Source organism: Phocoena sinus, chromosome 9, assembly GCF_008692025.1.
Source record: "Phocoena sinus isolate mPhoSin1 chromosome 9, mPhoSin1.pri, whole genome shotgun sequence".
Lineage (NCBI taxonomy): Eukaryota > Metazoa > Chordata > Mammalia > Artiodactyla > Phocoenidae > Phocoena > Phocoena sinus.
The window spans coordinates 97,916,501-97,934,140 of record NC_045771.1 but is presented as its reverse complement, the minus strand read 5'-3'; the positions used below and the strand labels follow the sequence as shown (position 1 = coordinate 97,934,140).

The window sequence follows — 17,640 nt, the reverse complement described above, 5'->3', positions numbered from 1 at the left end:
GTGGCGATGGAGATGGCAGAGCTGGAGATGGTGCAGACGGTGGTAGAGGTAGAGATGGAGATGGTGCGGGTGGAGACGGTACAGTGGAGATGGAGGTGGAGATGGGGAGGACCCAGATGGCCATGGCAGGCCCAGAGTAGCCATCATGCCTGTCGGCCTCGTCTGGCTCCCCCTTGCGGCACAGCCTCTCTGAGCAGGTGGCGTCTGCATTGGGAAGGCAAGGCCAGCAGACCCCACCTTCTCCAGCAGGCCTGCAGGCAGCTCCCCGAGGGTCCTCTCCTCACCCCTGCCTGGCCACGGGCCACCAGATGGGAAAAGAGCAGTGTGTTGATTGAGGAGGGGCCCCTGCAGGGTCCAGGGACCCATGCCAGGTCCTCTGGGAAACACAGGCACTGGACGAGCACAAGGCCCTCCCCTGCGGCTCACGGTAGGCTCAGGCCCCGTGGAGTAGGTTGAGCCCTGAAGGGTGAGCGCAAGTGGTCTTATTCCCCTGCGAGCGGCCTGGCAGCCAGTGCCACCCAGAGACCAGCTCAGACGACGTCATGGGGTGGGGAGAACCCCTGCCCCTAGGGGAGAGGACAGGGCTCACTGCTGGATCCCACAGGGGCTGCTCCCCTTCTGTACTGCCGGGCCCCAGGGTCTGAGACCCCAGAGAGGAAGCAGCAGCTCCTGCACCTGCATCTTCTCACGTGTGACACGGGGACGCTCGGTTCCCACGCCCACGTATGATGCGCCCAGGCAGCGCCTGGCCTCTGACTCACTCCTCCTGAGGGTGCGGCCCCCCGCCGCCGGGGTCTGCTGACCAGGCATCCCTACAGCTGCGGTCCTGCGTTCCTTCGTAGGCCACCCAGTCTCCGTTCACAGTCCTCTATATCAAACTCTCCCATGCCAATTACTGTGTGGCTTCTCTATCCTGATCCAGCCCTGACTGACACAGTATTCTCATGATATTTATTCAATAATTTTTCTTGTAATGGCTTTAGGAGCAAATTCTCTCGACAGTAAAGGAGCTTCTTCTCTAAGTGGAGGGTTTGTGAGCAAATGGGATCAGAGAAACACGGGGCGTATCGGCTCCACGCATCTCGCCCAGGAGCCAGCATGAGAGGAGCCGAGGCTCCTTCTGGGAGACTCCCCTCAAAACCCAGACGGTGGGAGACTTGGCTGGACAGGCCGGCGGAGCGGGGCAGGTGCACGGGTACTTGGCGCCCCCTGCCGGTGAAACATTGTCTCTCCATCCTCAGCGAAGCGCCAGACGTGACCCCCGCAAGTGATGCGGCAGAGGGTCTGTATACAAAGTAGGGGCGGCAGGGAGATCCCCCTCGGCCGGCCGGGAGAGGGACCTGACCCTCAGCTGTTTCCCAGGGCCCAGAACTCAACTCTCTGTGTTGCTGTTGTTGTTTTTGTCGTTGTCGTTGTAAAACACACATCACATAAAATTTACCATCCTAACCACTTTCAAGTGTACAGTTCAGGGGCATTAAGCGAACTCACATGTTGTGCTACCAACACCACCATCCATATACTGAACTTTTCATCTTCCCAAACTCTGCCCCCATTAAACAGTAATTCCCCTTGTCCTCTCCTGCAGCCCCTGGCAACCACCATTCTACTTTCTGCCTCTATGAATCTGCCTGCCAATGCAGGGGACGTGAGTTCGATCCCTGCTCCAGGAAGATCCCACATTCCGTGGAGCAACTAAGCCCATGCGCCACAACTACTGAAGCCTGCGCACCCTAGAACCCGCATGCCCCAACTACTGAGCCCGCGTGCTACAACTACTAAAGCCCGCGCACCTAGAGCCCGTGCTCCACAGCAATGAGAAGCCCGTGCACCACAACGAAGAGAAGCCCCCGCTCGCCTCAACTAGAGAAAGCCCTCACCCAGCAATGAAGACCCAACGCAGCCAAAAATAAATTTTTAAAAACAAGAAACGTGGGTGACCTCAGAAGCTGAGAGCCAGTGAGGAAGGGGGACCTCAGTCCTACAACCGCAAGGAAGTAAATTCTGCCAGTGACACAAACAAGCAAGGAAATGGATCCTCCCCTGGAGTCTCCAGGAAGAAGGGGGCCCTGAGACACCCTGATTGTAGCCCAAGGGACCCAAACTGGACTTCTGACCTACAGAACTATAAGAGGATAAGTGTGTGGATTTAAGTTGCTGCGTTTGTGGTCAGTGGCACGGCAGCTCCGGAAAGCTCATCCACCCTAAAACAAATACAGTAAGTCCCCTACGTATGAACGAGTTCCGTTCCGAGAGCGCACTCGTAAGTCCAATTTGTTCACAAGTCTAACAAAGTCAGCCTAGGTACTCAGCTACACAATCGGCTATGTAGTGCTGTGCTGTAATAGGTTTATAACACTTTTCACACAGATAATACATAAAAACAAACACACACAAAAAATAAACATTTTTAATCTTACAGCGCTGTACCTTGAAAAGTACAGCAGTGCAGTACAACAGCTGGCACACAGGGGCTGGCATCGAGTGAACAGGCAAGAACGTTATTGACTGGAGGAGGGAGAGGAGGTGGGAGATGGTAGAGCTGAAGGATCGCCAGCAATAGGAGACGGAGGGCAAGCTGCAATTTCGCTCATGCCTGACGTTGATGGAACACACGTTCACATCTTTGAAAGTTCACAGCTTGAAGGTTCGTATGTAGGGGACTTACTGTACAGCTCACGTCTTGCCTTGGGCTCCCTGAAACAGACCCCGACACCAGGAGCCGGCATGAAACCAACATGAGTGGTTTCTGGGGAGGCCCAGGGGAGTGGGGTTCACTTGAGGTGGGAGAGGCGAGAGAGGGCGCAGGGGAGGAAGAGGAGGTCCAACCCCAGAGGAGTGTGGGCCAGGCCAAAAGCAGTGAAGCCCCCAGGGGGGGGCTCAGGGAATGTCCGTTTTATTTTGCGTGCAGTAGGCCTGCTCTGCAGAGCTGATTAGATGGCACTTTCAGCAGGCCCCTCTAACCACAGGGAGGGCACAGCCGACAGATGCTGACAGGACTCCAGAAAGGATGGACAGAGTGAGAGAGAGTGACGAGTCAAGGACAGCTGCCCAGGGAGTGCCCCGGCGGTCCAGTGGTTAGGGCTCCACGCTTCCACCGCAGGGGGCACGGGTTCGATCCCTGGTCAGGGAACTAAGATGCCACATGCCGTGCGGTGAGGCCAAAAAAAAACCAACCAAACAAACAAAACCCAAAAACAACCACAACAACGAAACACAATTTTTTAAAAAAAAGATGGCTGCCCAGGACGGCAGCTCAAACCCCCAGTGGGTGCTGGTGGCGGTCCCTGAGTGGGGAGAAGAAAGATGTGGGCTGGCGGGAAGGGGTCTGCTTGAGCCCTGCAGGGGAATGTCCCCAGGCAGGTCCATGCCTGGGCCTGGAGCCCGGGGGGCAGGTTGGGTGGAGAAACAGGCCTATAGGCCTTTGGCATCCAGATGGCATCTGAAGCCAAAGGAAAGCACGAGATTCCCAGGTAAAGTGTAGAGTGAAGAGAAAACGAGCCCAGACAGAGGTTTGGGCGCTCTGACGCTGAGGTGTTCCTGGAGCACCATTTCTGAACCACCCAGACCCCGGTCCTGTCACTCGCGTTTCTAGAAAACACAGGCTTTGGAGCCAGCCCTCTCGGCTGGAAACCTCAGGCTGAGGGTCCGTGAAGTGAGCACATCGCCACGTCGCTGAAACTCTGAGCTTCAGGATTTTACCTTGAAGATGGAGCGCAGGGTCCATGCAGAGCTGCAGTGGTACCCACGTGAGCCGGGCCGTGTGCTCTGACCCTCCCTCCACGCCATGCCGCACCACACACACTGCCGAGCGATAGCAGAATTCAAGGAACTGAACAAATTGAACAAAAGGACAGGGCCTTAAACAGGCAGCATTTAAAATCAAGGAGGAAAGAGTGGGCTTGGAGCAATCTGTCAGCTTTGAGGGAAATTAATTACATTAATTCCTGACCTGATACACATTTGCACACATATGATTTCCAATGAACCAAAAGAACTTAACGTTAAAAAATCCATCAGAGTATTACTAAAACTACAGAAGGATGTGTTTATAACTCTGGGCTAGATTAGTCCGGGTTATAGCAAGAAGGCATAAAGTAGCGCACAATTCTGACCACATAAAATTTTACATATTTCACAAGACAAAAAAATACCATAGATTGGTAATAAAAACAACCTAATGAAAGGAAGTATTTGCAACACACAGAATTCATATCCAACAGGCAAGAGGAATGTCTACAAATCAGTAACAGCCTGACAGGAAAATGCACGGGCCACAGAGTATGAACAAGCAGGGCACAGGAGACGATGAAACGGGGGTAACATAAAATGCGGTCACCTCGCTAGTAATGAGGGAGACAAAATTCAAACAGGTGTAAATTCTGATGCCATCAGCGTGCCTGACATCCACAGAACAAGCGTGGCTGGCTGAGGGGTGCTGCTGAGCACCAAGCCACAAGGCCCGCTCCAGGGTGCTGGAAGGAGATGGACGCTGGCCACTTCAGGAGTGACCCTGCCAGGACAAAATAGGAGGCCATCTCCTGCCCCACCCCCTCCAGTCCCCCTCTGACGCCTCCTACTGCAGAATCTAACAGGAAGCCAGCTGGCAACGCGGCCTCGGAGATGTGGCTCTCGGATCCCTCGCTCTGTGTGACTATTTGGGTTTAATTACCCGCAGTGAAACAAATTACAGATTCAGGTCCTCAGTTGCACTAGTCACGCTAGTAGTACTCAAGAGCCTCCTGTGGCTGCATACTGGACATACTTCCACCGCTGGAGAAAGTTCTGGGGAGCAGTGCTGCCCAAATCATAGGGGCGGGCAGGCTGGTGGCAGTCCACGATGGCACTCTTGTCCTCACAATGTCTCCTGAGGGCAGAGACGGGAGCCGTCTCCCCAGACCTCCCTTCTCAGGCTTGAGAAATGTACGCATTGCGGAGGTGCTCCCCACTTCCCTGGGGACCAGCAGAGAGACCGCCACACTCACCACCTGCCTCGGCCATCCCCCTCTACTCCTCCCCTACAATCACCTCTTTCACCACGTCCAGACTGGGGTGGGACATACATGACCACTGCCCATCCATCCATTCACTCAGCAGGTATACACTGGAAAAGTCCCACCATAAACAAGCTTTCCTTTTCCAGCTGGACCCTGACAGATATTCTGGCTGAAGTTCACATTAGTGATGGCAGACCTGAGCCTTCAATAACATGACCTACTTACCTGATCAATGACCTGATTTGCATGAAGTCCCTCTGTAGCACATGGTGGAGCCTGGCTTGTCCAACTGCCCTGGCTTCAAATCTCGGCCCTGCTCTCCTACACACCCCTGTGGCTGAAATGAAAGAATGGTTGTCTGTCTCCTGTGGGAAGCATGCTCCTTGAACAGTGCCAAGTCAAAAGTATGCACCCAATGTATACCTGCTGAATGAACAGATGGATGGGTGGTGGTCATGCATGTCCCACCCTCTCTGGCTGGCAGATCACTCAGCCTGCCAAAGCTGGTGAGCAAGAGAGCCATTACATCTGCATTTTGAGAAGCGGTTAGGAGGACGGACCCTGAGGCACAAGGTCACAGGGAGAGGGAGGTAGGAGAGAGTGAGGAGTGGAAGTGACGTATTTAGGGATAACATTGGCAGGACTTGGCCAGAAGCCCCCAGGGTTCTGGCCAGGCTTGGTGGTGGAGGTGCAGGCTTAGCAGGAGAGGGGCTGGCCGGAGCTCAGAGGAGAAACAGGGCTGCCTGGGGATGGGCCGTGCAGAAGCCCCAGCAAAGCAGAGGGCTCGGCCACGTGCCTTCAGGACCTCGCCATTTAGAGGCTGGTTGCAGGAGGTTAAGCCTCCCGCCAGGCACAAAGGAGGGGCTGCCAGGCCAGGAGCGCCTGGTGTCACAGTGGGCACGAGAGGACCACACATCACGGGGAGCAGGACGATGAGGGCTAGGGATGCCCACAGAGGTCGGCAGAATCCTGGCAGGAGTGGATTCAGAGGCGGCCGGGTCTGCTCTCCCTGCACTGAGCCTGGAGGGGAGAGCTGTGTGCAGTCTCCCCAGCCACAAGGGACCTCTGCTCCTCTCTCCAGGCGTCTCTGTGCCCTCGCTGTCCACTTAGGACGCTGACTTTTCTTATTCTTGGAAACCACCATTTCCTTAGCACTTAGCCTCGGGGGCCCTCCTCCATGTCTGCTCCCCTGGATGACTGTGCCTTGTCTCCACCTGGCTCTGCCCCCAGCTTCACACACCAAGATCCAGCTCTGGAGTCGTCTCCTCTGAGCAGCTATCCCTGGCTCCTTCTCTGACACCCCCTCTCACTCCTGGGCTCAGGGGTCTCTGTGGTTACAGCTCTCTGCCGCGACATCTGGTAGCCCCAAGCCACCCGCTCCGCAGCCTGGGAAACGGGTTTTGCCATCAAGTGCTGGAATAGAACTGTCTTTGCCGAACTTAATGAAACTGCCCGGCAGCATGAGCAGTGGAGAACACTGGTCTGCGGAGAGATGGAGCCCAAATGCCGGTTCTTCCTCTGGTCTAGCTGCATGCTTCCCCCACCTCTGTGCGATCCACGGTTTCTCCTTTCGTTACCGAGTCCAAGCTCGCTCAGCTCACCGCACGACAGGCCAAAAAATCAGAGACAGGTGTTGAGGCACGGAATACGACACGGAATACGACTTTATTCAGAAAGCAGGCAGATCGAGAAGATGGCAGATTAAAGTCTCAAAATAACCATCTTATCGGGGTTTGGATGCCAGTTTCTTTTATAGCACAGAGAGCGGGAGGAGATGAGGAAGTAAAGTAAAAAAGCCATAAGTTTTGCAGATATCACCTGGAATGACCAGCCTCGGGGAGGGGAGGTGTTAATTTCTTCTTTCTTGCAGCCATCCACAGGTGGACAGGGCCGGATGTTTGCCTGAACAAAGGCACTTTGGTTTAACATTCAGGCAGAGGGGCGGGGTTCCCAGAGGCAGGCCATTGTGTAGAGACAGTATCCTTTTAGTGAACAAAAGCGGCGGAAAGCAAAGGTTAAAGTAAAAGGAACAGATCCAACATGTCAAATTTGGCTCTTCCTGTTACACTTTGGCTGTGCAAACTGCTTTTTAATTTTTTAGATGAGATTCATGTAAAATAATAGAACGTGGAAGACGCCAAATTGTTTTTAATTAATTTGTTATGATCACGCTACCACTCGATAATTGTAAAACTGTCTTTTAAAGTTAAAGAGTGACATCAGAAACATGGTGGAGTGGAAAACTACCTTTGTCCTTCCCCTTGGATCTATACCTGGTAAAACGTCCACAGCTCAGCAAAGGCTCCTCTGCCAAACACAGCAGGACGGGGAATGTCCACACATCAGTACATCTAAAGGTGGGTGAACTGAAATAGAGAAGACAGAACCGTGGGAACAGTGGAATGGGTGCCTGCCTGCAGTCCCAGCACTCTGACCACGGCAGCTGAGCCCACAGCTTCAGAGAACCCAGGAGCAGCAGAAGAAGGGGCACATATGACTCAGGCGTCCCAGCTGCACCGGCACCCGTGGCCACAGGTAACTGGGCAGCAGTGGCAGTGAGCGCTGGGGGACCATCCTCCCAGCCGCTGAGGCGCCCACGACACGCCCCCATCCGCAGTGGTGGGGCCCGGGAACCTTACAACACCAGACACAGGAGAGGTGCCCCGTGGACCCTGGCTCCCTTCCCCTCGTCTTCCCTCCTCCACAGGGAGCCTGTGTCTCCGGGGATCCCAGACATAAGGAAAGAGCCCACCATCCCAGGGATGACAGCAGCCCTGGCAGAAACAAGGCAGCAATGACCCCAGAGGCACAAGAAATGACAATGAAGGCACAGAGCCACACTTTTTACAGAGACGACGAAGCTGGAAAGTGCACTGAAATAGAACCAGAGGCAGCTCAGCTAAGAGAAACCAAAAACTTGTGTCATAGCGCCACCTACTGGAAAATAAAAGAAAGGACTCAACTCCCAACCTGTCCAGCCTCAAATGTACCAGCAAAGGAACAGTTCATCAAACAACACGAAGAACCACAGTAACACTACACAAAAAGAAAATGACAATTCTCCAGACACCAAACTTAAAGTCATGAAACATTGTGATCTGATAGTGAATTCAGATAGCTGTCATCAAGAAACTCAGAGAGGGCTTCCCTGGTGGCGCAGTGGTTGGGAGTCCGCCTGCCGAGGCAGGGGACACGGGTTCGTGCCCCGGTCTGGGAGGATCCCACGTGCCGCGGAGCGGCTGGGCCCCTGAGCCACGGCCGCTGAGCCTGCGTGTCCGGAGCCTGTGCTCCGCAACGGGAGAGGCCACAGCAGTGAGAGGCTCGTGTACCTCAAAAAAAAAAAAAAAAAAAAAAGAAACTCAGAGATACAAGAAAAGTCAGAAAGGCAGTTTAACGAGCTCAGGAATAAAAATGATGAACAGAAGGTACACTTTACCAAAAAGACCGAAACTCTCAAAAGGAACCAAAGAGAAATTCTGGAGCTGAAGACCTCAATAAATGAGATGAAGAGAGTATTAGCACTGGAAATGGAGCAGACCATATGGAAGAGAGAATTAGTGAGCTCCAAGATAGAAGATAGAAATCTAACAATAATACAAGTAAAAGAGGAAAGAGAAATAGGATATTCCTTTAAATGAGGAAATCCTACAAGAGCTATCTTTTAGGAAGGGCAATATTAGCATAATGGGTATCCCAGAAGGAGAAGAGAGGGAGAAGGGAGCTTATTTAAAGAAATAATAGCTGAACACTTCCCAAATTTGGGGAAGGAACTGGATACACAAGCCCATGAAGTTACAAGAACACCTAATTACCTCAACGCAAGAAGACTTTCTTTGAGACACATTATATTAAAATTGCCAAAAGTCAAGGAAAAAGAAAGAATTTAAAGGCAGCCAGGGAAAAAATGGTAATCTACAAAGGAACCCAAATTAGGCTATCAGCAGATTTCTCAGCAGAAACCCTACAGGCCAGAGGGAGTGGAGTGACATTCTCAAAATACTGAAAGATAAAAATTGTCACTCAAGAATACTCTATACAGGGACTTCCCTGGTGGCGCAGTGGTTGGGAATCCGCCTGCCAATGCAGGGCACAGGGGTTTGATCCCTGGTCCGGGAAGATCCCACATGCTGCAGGGCGACTGAGCCCACGTGCCACAGCTGCTGAGCCTGCACTCTGGAGCCCGCGAGCCACAACTACTGAAGCCCGCACGCCTGAAGCCTGTGCTCCGCAGCAAGAGAGGCCACCGCAATGAGAAGCCCATGCACTGCAACAAAGTGTAGCCCCCGCTCACCGCAACTAGAGAAAGCCTGCGTGCAGCAGTGAAGACCCAACACAAAAATAAAATAATTTAATTTTTTTAAAAAAAGGAATACCCTATACAGCAAATTTGTCATTCAAAAATGAAGGAGAAATAAAGACTTTCCCAGACAAAGGTGAGGGAATTCACCACTAGACCTGCTTTACAAGAAATGCTGAAAGGAACTCTTCTACTAAAAACAAAACAGCAAAAATACACAAAACTTTGAGCAAGGGGCTTCCCTGGTGGTGGAGTGGTTGAGAGTCCGCCTGCCGATGCAGGGGACACAGGTTCGTGCCCCGATCTGGGAGGATCCCACGTGCCGCAGAGCAGCTGGGCCCGTGAGCCATGGCCGCTGAGCCTGCGCGTCCGGAGCCTGTGCTCCGCAACGGGAGAGGCCACAACAGTGAGAGGCCCACGTACCACAAAAAAAAAAGGAAAGCAGAAAAACAGCTATAGCTATCTCATTTTCAGGTATAAGTAACAAACTTACAACAAAAACAGGGATAATTTGAGACAACGAAAACATAAAAGGGGAAGAAGAAAAGGATGAAACTCATATAGGTAAATGAAAATAAGATACTATCAGCAGAAAAAGGACTGTTTTAGACTCACAGACATAGAAAACAAACTTTTGGTTACCAAAGGAGAAAGGGGGGAGGGGAGGATAAGTTAGGAGTTTGGGATTAACAGATACACACTACTACGTATAACATAGATAAACAGCAAGGACCTGCTGTACAGCACAGGGAACTATAATCAATATCTTGTAATAACCTATAACGGAAAAGAATCTGAAAAGGAATATATGTAACTGAATCGCTTTGCTGTACACCTGAAACTAGCAAAACGTAAATCAACTATACTTCAATTTTAAAAGGTTGGGGGGAGATGAGATTAGGAGGCTAGCTTTGATGCTGTATTTCCATAATAATTTACACAAGTTTTTTTTTATAAATTTATTTATTTTGGCTGCATTCGTTCTTCATTGCTGCACACAGGCTTTCTCTAGTTGCAGTGAGCGGGGGCTGCTCTTTGTTGCAGTGCATGGGCTTCTCATTGTGGTGGCTTCTCTTGTGGAGCACGGGCTCTAGGCACAAGGACTCAGTAGTTGTGGCACACGGGCTTCAGTAGTTGTGGTCACAGGCTCCAGAGAGCAGGCTCAGTAGTTACGGTACACGGGCTTAGTTGCTCCGCAGCATGTGGGATCTTCCCGGCCCAGGGCTCAAACCCTTGTTCCCTGCATTGGCAGGCACACAAGATTTTTTAAAAAGAAAAAGGACTATTTTATCTATGAGACATTTTATACAAACCTCAGGGTAACGAAGAAAACATAAACACAGAGCAGAGACATGAAACACAAAAAAACAAGAAAAGGAAACTGAGAAAAATACCAAAGAAGACCACCAAACCAAAATGGCAGACAGAAACACAAGGAAAAATAAACAATGGAGGTATAGAGAAACCAGAAAACCAAAGATAAAATGACAGTACTAAATCCTCATTTATCAATGATCACCCTAAGTGAAACTGGATTGACTTCACCAATCAAAAGACACAGAGTGGCTGGATTAAAAAATAAGACCCAACTATATGCTGCCTCCAAGAGACTCACCTCAGCTCTGGAGACAAACATAGGCTCAAAGTTAAGGGATGGAAAACGATACTTCAAGCAAATGGCAGCCAAAACAAAGCTGGTATAGCCATACTTATGTCAGACAAAATGACTTCAAGCCAGAAAAGGTAACAGGAGACAAAGATGGACATTATGTATTGATAAAGGAGACAATTCATCAAGAAGACAGAACAATGATCGATATATATGCATCTAACATAGGAAAACCAAAATGTTTAAAGTAATTATTAACAGTTCTACATGGAGAAATTGACTGTAACACAATAATAGTAGAGGAGTTTAACACCCCAACATCAGTGGAAAGATCATCCAGACAGAAACTCAACAAGGAAACAACACTCTTAAGTGAAACATTAGACCAGATGGATTTGACAGATTTATAAAGGACATTCTATCCAAACGCAGTACAATACACATTCTTCTCAAGTGCACTTGGAACTTTCTCAAGGATAAACCATATGTTGAGACACAAAAGAAGTCTCAATAAATTTAAGATTGAAATCATATTAAACATATTTTCTGATCACAACGGAATGAAACTAGATGTCAACTACAAGAAGAAAGTGGGAAAAATCACAAATATGTGGAGACTGAACAACATGCTACTGAACAACTACTGGGTCAACAAAGAAATCAAAGGAGAAATCACAAATTACCAGAAGACAAATAAAAATAAATATACTACATAGCAACATGTGATGCTGCAAAAGTGGTACTAAGAGAGAAGTTTATAGCAACACAGGTCAACTCAAGAAACAGGAAAAATCTCAAGTAAACAATCTAACTTTATACCTAAAGGAACTAGAAAAAGAACAAATGAAGCCCAAAGTTAATATAAAGACTGAAATAATAAAGACCGGAGCAAAAATAAATCAAATAGAGACTAAAAAGACAACAGAAAAGATCAAAGAAACTAAGAGCTGGTTCTTTGCAAAGACAAACAAAATTGACAAACTATTAGCTAGACTCACTAAGGAAAAAAGAGAGAAGGCCTTGATAAATAAAATCAGAAACAAAGAGGAGGGAAAAAAGCCAGATACCACAGGAATACAAGGACTATAAGAGAATATTATGAACAGCTACACACCAACAAGTTGAACAACCTAGAAGAAATGGACAAATTTTTAAAATCATACAAACTTCCAAGACTGAATCAGGAAGAAATTTTAAAAATCTGAATATACCAATCACTAATACAGAGACTGAAGCAGTAATCAAAAAGCTTCCAGGGCTTCCCTGGTGGCGCAGTGGTTGAGAGTCCGCCTGCCGATGCAGGGGCCACGGGTTTGAGCCCTGGTCCGGGAAGATCCCACATGCCGTGGAGCAACTAAGCCTGTGCACCACAACTACTGAAGCCCATGTGCCTAGAGCCCGTGCTCTACAAGAGAAGCCACAGCAATGAGAAGCCCACGCACCGCAACGAAGAGTAGCCCCTGCTCGCCGCAACTAGAGAAAGCCCACACTCAGCAACGAAGACCCAACACAGCCAAAAGTAAATAAATAAAATAAATTTTTTAAAAAAGACAACAGCCATGGTCACCACAAGAAGAGCTTGAGCCCAGGTGTTGTTCCACACCTGATCCATTCATAGCCTTGTTTAACCACCAGAGTCAGAAACCCACTTGGACAAGATTAAGCACTAGGTTGGCTGGCCGGGGGCCACCTGGGACCCCTGCCCCCGCTCTCCCATCTCCCTCCCCGTGCTGCAGAGGGACCCAGGCACGGACGTCCATCTTTGGAGCCTACCGCCAAGACAGAAATCTCCAGATCGAAAAGGCCTGCTGGCGGGCCCTACCATCACCACCCTTGTGTGCCAGAGACCAGCAGCGGCTATCAGGAGTGGGGAGAGCCCCGCCCCACAAACACCCTTCCAGAAAGGAACCCTGGGACCCCACACGACGGTCTCCACAGTGTTTCTCTTCTCCGGGTTTTACTTCGTAAAGAGCATCAGCCATCCCTGTGTCTGCATAGCGCCGAGCTCCCCTGCAGGCTGCTCTGTGCCACACGTGTTTGGTGTGAATCCTCAAGAGGTATATTCTCTACTCTGTTCTGGGCCACAGTTTGAGATGGTTTTCCTTGCCATGTTCTGTGGGTGGGGGAGTTTGATTTCTAGATCTCTGAGTCCTTAGAGCCCCGTCTTGGGCACATCCTGGGTTTTGTCTCCTGCTGGCTGTGTCCAATATCAAGTTCGGCTGGCAGGGCAAAGGCCACTTACGGCTCTGCTGAGCCTTCTTGGGGTCCTTTCACCTAACTCAGCTCCTGATCATTTGCTGCTACCCAGTGAGGTTTGTTTTCCGTTCAGGACTTTTTTCCTTGTCTTCACAAGGAGGCTCAGCCGGGACACCTAGGGGGAGTCCCCTCCCCTGGAAGGTGCTGCTCTTGGTGCTTCCATTCCGCCCACCCCTCTTCCACCTGGAGTTCTGCATCCTTCTCCCCAACCAGTTCCCAAATGTGGTGTCTTGGGGCTCAGCCAGGAACCCCTCCCTGCACTCCTTCCCTGCAAACCCCATGCATTTCCCATAAGCTGACAGCTCCCCTGATGTTCCGGACACTTCTGGCCTCTGGCTTGCTGTATATCCGGGTCCCAGTGGGTCTGCCTTCAAAGTGCATGGATGCCCCTCACCACACAGCACCCCACCTCACCCCTGCTGCTGTAGAAGCCACCTGGTCTCCCCCCTCACCCTGCCCACCCCTCACTCTGTTCTCCACACAGCAGCCCAAGAGGTCTTTCTAAACACGCACCAGACCCTCCCCTGCTCAGGCCCTTCATTTATTCCCATCACACTTGGACAAACGTGCAAAGCCCTTTTCCTGGACCATCGAGACGTGGGGTCTCTGTCTCTGCTGCTGTCCCCTCAGTCCCCATGTTCCCACCGTTCCAGCCCCTCCAGACACTCCCCACTCTTTTTTTTTTTTTTTTTTTTTTTTTGCGGTACGCAGGCCACTGCTGTGGCCTCTCCCGTTGTGGAGCACAGGCTCCGGACGCGCAGGCTCAGCGGCCATGGCTCAAGGGCCCAGCCGCACCACGGCATGTGGGATCTTCCCGGACCGGGGCACGAACCCGCGTCCCCTGCATCAGCAGGCGGACTCCCAACCACTGCGCCACCAGGGAAGCCCAGACACTCCCCACTCTTGGCCTCAGTCCCCTTCTCCCAGACTGGACAGGCCCGAACTAGCCCCAGTCTGGCCACGTGCCTGTATTCTCCGCTGCACTGCTTGCGCTCATGGATCAATAGTAACGGAGTCCCCTGTCCCCGGAGGCCTTCCACAAAGCCCACGTCGTGGATCAGCTATGACAAAGGGACATGGCCAAAGCAAAGCTCCTGTTCACGGCTCACTTCCTAGAGCAGGAACGCAAAGGCAGCTGTCCAGGCTTACCTTGGGGTCCCTGTCTTCCAATCCTGTGGGTTTTGATGCTTTCAGTGAGAATTCTGACCACTATTGCTTGGCTTCCTGAGTCGCCCTTGGGAAGGGGAAGTGGATCTGAGTTGCCTCTCCACCATTACAGAAGCGCAAGGCTGGCTTCTGATTCTTCAAGAGGACCCAGTGAGACTGACGCCCGAACCACATAGAAAACAGACTTCTGACCCGCAGCCTGCAGCAGCCAGCCCAGGAAGCCAGCCTGCTGTCTCTAGGGACAATCCAGGAAGCTAAACAATAACCCCTGTAACTATCAGCCCCAAAAGGCCAGAATTTGGTCGATAACTGACAGCTTCCCTAATTTCAGTCCCTACCTCCAACTCAGGACCAACCAGAGAAAGCCAAACACGCTCCCCCAACCAATCACACGGGACCCCCCCTTCTAGTGAGGGCACCTCCAGCTTCCCCAGGCCCACAGCCCCCACCAAGGCAGCCCTGAGCCCTCCTTCTCCTCCAGGAAGCTGTCCCACTGCCCTGCCTGCCCTTGAGTCTCTGCCAAACCAAGTGATGGGAGCAACTCCCTCGCTACAGCCAGCTCTGAACACACACCTCTGCCTTCCCCATCTGGTTGGTTTTGTTTATTTCCACACAAGAAAGCTAGATTTTATGAAAAATCTCCAATTACTCTTTTTTTTTTTTTTTTTGGCTGTGTTGGGTCTTCATTGCTGCGTGCGGGCTTTCTCTAGTTGCGGTGAGCGGGGTCTACTCTTCATTGCAGTGCACAGGCTTCTCATTGCCGTGGCTTCTCTCGTTGTGGAGCACAGGCTCTAGGGCGCGTGGGCTTCAGTAGTTGTGGCACGTGGGCTCAGTAGTTGTGGCTTGCAGGCTCTAGAGTGCAGGCTCAGTAGTTGCAGCACACGGGCTTAGTTGCTCCGCGGCATGTGGGATCTTCCCAGACCACAGCTCAAACCCGTGGCACCTGCATTGGCAGGCGGATTCTTAACCACTGCGCCACCAGGGAAGTCCCTCCAATTACTTTAATGTTGAGAACAAACATAAAAATTTTAAATGTCATGGAGGTGACAGGGCTGCAAGGTTGTCATGTCTGTTGAGTAAAGTGGGAGCCTCTGACCTCTGACTCCTAGTGGCAGGAATTGTGGGAAACAGTTTTGGCCTCTTTTCTAAGCTGGCAGGATGGTGCTGTGGGCCCTGGCCTGGCCCTGGGGATGCGACCTGCAGGCTTGTACAGATCCACTCCTTGGTCCCTGTCCTCCCAGCACGCCTTGCTCCGCTCTCTGAGCTGTCAGGCCCCCATCATGAAGGAAGGGGTGTGCCTCTGGCTCGCTGGGCTTGTTGAAAAGCCCTCCCATTGTGAGCCCATTAGTGCTAATTCTCTACCCAAGGCTCCATCTGAGGCAGGACAAGCCCACTGGGCTTGGATTCAAGGGTTTATGGAGACACCACGAGGGGGGAGAACCACCCTGCTCTCCCCCTGATCATGGGGCTGGACCCCCACTTCCTCAGCTCCAGGACACCCAGGCCCCTGGTCCCACATTCCTTCTGCCCAGGCCTCACCCTTATCAGCAGGACAGGCAGTGGGCTCTCCCAGGGTCTCCCTGCCCCTCACGGTCCCACCTCCCAGTCAGCCAGCAGAGGGCCTTTCTGAAACATACTGGCTGGCCCACCCACCCTGACACCTGGCCTGGCTCCATGCCCTGTGTGGTCCAGGTCTGCGGCCTCCCCAGCTCCCTCCCACTTGAGTGACGTGGTTATCAGACTCCCCTAGAACTGGGGTCCCCAACCCCGGGGCTGTGGCCCAGTACCGGTCGGCAGCCTGTTAGGAAGCGGGCTGCACAGCAGGCGGTGAGCGGTGGGCGATGGAATCTTCATCTGCCCCTCCCCATCGCTGGCATTACCGCCCAAACCACTCCCGCCACTGCCCCCCGCCCCCTGTCCGTGGAAAAATTGTCTTCCATGAAACTGGCCCCTGGTGCCAAATAGGTTGGGGACCGCTGCCCTAGAAGACTCCGTTTCTTTGTGCCTGGCAGCACCACCCCTCATGGCCCCTGGACCGTCCACATCTTCCGGCCTCTCTCAGCCTCCAGGTCCCCAGCCGGTGAGATGCCTGCACCAGTGCACACCTGGGACCAGAGGGCTGCATTCACCGGTGTCCCTGGCCAGACAACCAGCCTGGATGAATGGATGAAGAGTAGGGACCCTGAACAGGGGTGATGCCGTGGGGCACAGCCACCCAAGCCTTCCTACCAGGACCACCCGGCAGCCCCTGCAGCACACCCTTCACCCTGGATGTCCCGCTAACCCAGCAGACCCCATGGGAGCCCAAGGGGACCACAGTGCTGTTGGATCATGAGGGAAGGGGCAGGGCTCCCCGACAGCCCCACACCCAGGAGCCCTGAACAAGAGGTGCCGATAGAGCCTTGAGAAACTTGGGGGAGGAAAGAAATTTCTGGAGAGGAGCAAGAGGCAGGAGAAGCAACTGCTACATGCACTGACTTGGTAATATCAGGGTGTGGAAAAGTTCATGAGCTGTGAGAGATCCGATGAGGACGGGACTCCCACCCAGGGGCCGTGATGGTCCCCACAGAGAGGGGCAAGCGTGTGAATGGCATGGCCTCCCCTACCTGGTCTTGGGCATGAGAGTTTGGAGGAAACCCCAAACCCAGCTGACCCCACAGAACCAGTGGGGACACTATGCGCTTAGCTCACCATGTAACTGATGCTCCGGGAGATCACAGCTGAGCCTCAGTTTCCCCATCCATCCTGACACACAGGAGCTGTGCAGAGAGAAAAGGCCTGCAGGTCTTGGAAGAAGATGGGCTGAGGCCAGGCCAGAGAGGCCAGTGAACACCCCCAGGGCCTGAGGACCCCACGTCCCTGCCCCGGGGCTGGTGAGCACAGGGAACATCAGTCCTGGAAACTCCTGGTTCTCTGTCTAGCCCTCGGGGCCGAGAACCTGCCTGAAGTCCTGGGCTGCCAACACCTCTTGCCCCTCCCCTTCCCCCTAAGCCCACCGGGCCTGCATCCCCCCTGGCCTGGCCTCCCCAGCACCCAGCAATTAGAGCTGGCCTCCACTCCCCCTCCAGATGAAAAGTGCAGTCCCAGTCTCATGGCTGTGTGAAGGGTTCTCTTAGAAGCTGAGGAAATGGGTTAATGGTGGTGGCCTGCCAGGGAAGTGACTTGGTTCCCCACCACTGACCACCATGCTTTCTATAAGTCTTGAAGGCATGGGAGTGCTCTGAGTAAAATGTGACTGTACCACACCTGCAGCACAGCCCCAGTGACACGAGATTGCCTGGGGGGAACAGTCTGTGTATATATGGTGGGATGTG

The 17,640-nt window shown here is 52.2% G+C and overlaps 1 protein-coding gene across 7 annotated transcripts in view; it reads right to left on the bottom strand.

Moving 5' to 3' along the window:
• The window catches only part of RAMP3 (receptor activity modifying protein 3), a 55,880-nt gene that overhangs the window by 23,080 nt on the left and 15,160 nt on the right, over nt 1-17,640 (bottom strand). For 2 of the 7 annotated variants that reach the window (XR_004351457.1, XR_004351458.1), the window contains 4 exons: nt 7,271-7,363; nt 5,421-6,979; nt 5,223-5,334; nt 2,393-3,832 (listed from right to left, as the gene is read on the bottom strand). Coding sequence is in view for 3 of the 7 variants with exons in the window: in XM_032643312.1 (XP_032499203.1) it covers nt 2,677-2,697; nt 3,703-3,832; nt 5,223-5,334; nt 17,018-17,085 (331 nt within the window). In the remaining 4 variants the exon portion in view is untranslated. Of the gene's footprint in view, nt 1-2,392; nt 3,833-5,222; nt 5,335-5,420; nt 6,980-7,270; nt 7,364-17,017; nt 17,086-17,640 lie in introns of those variants that run through there. The other 5 variants (XM_032643310.1, XM_032643313.1, XR_004351459.1 and 2 more) reach the window with 4 other exon arrangements.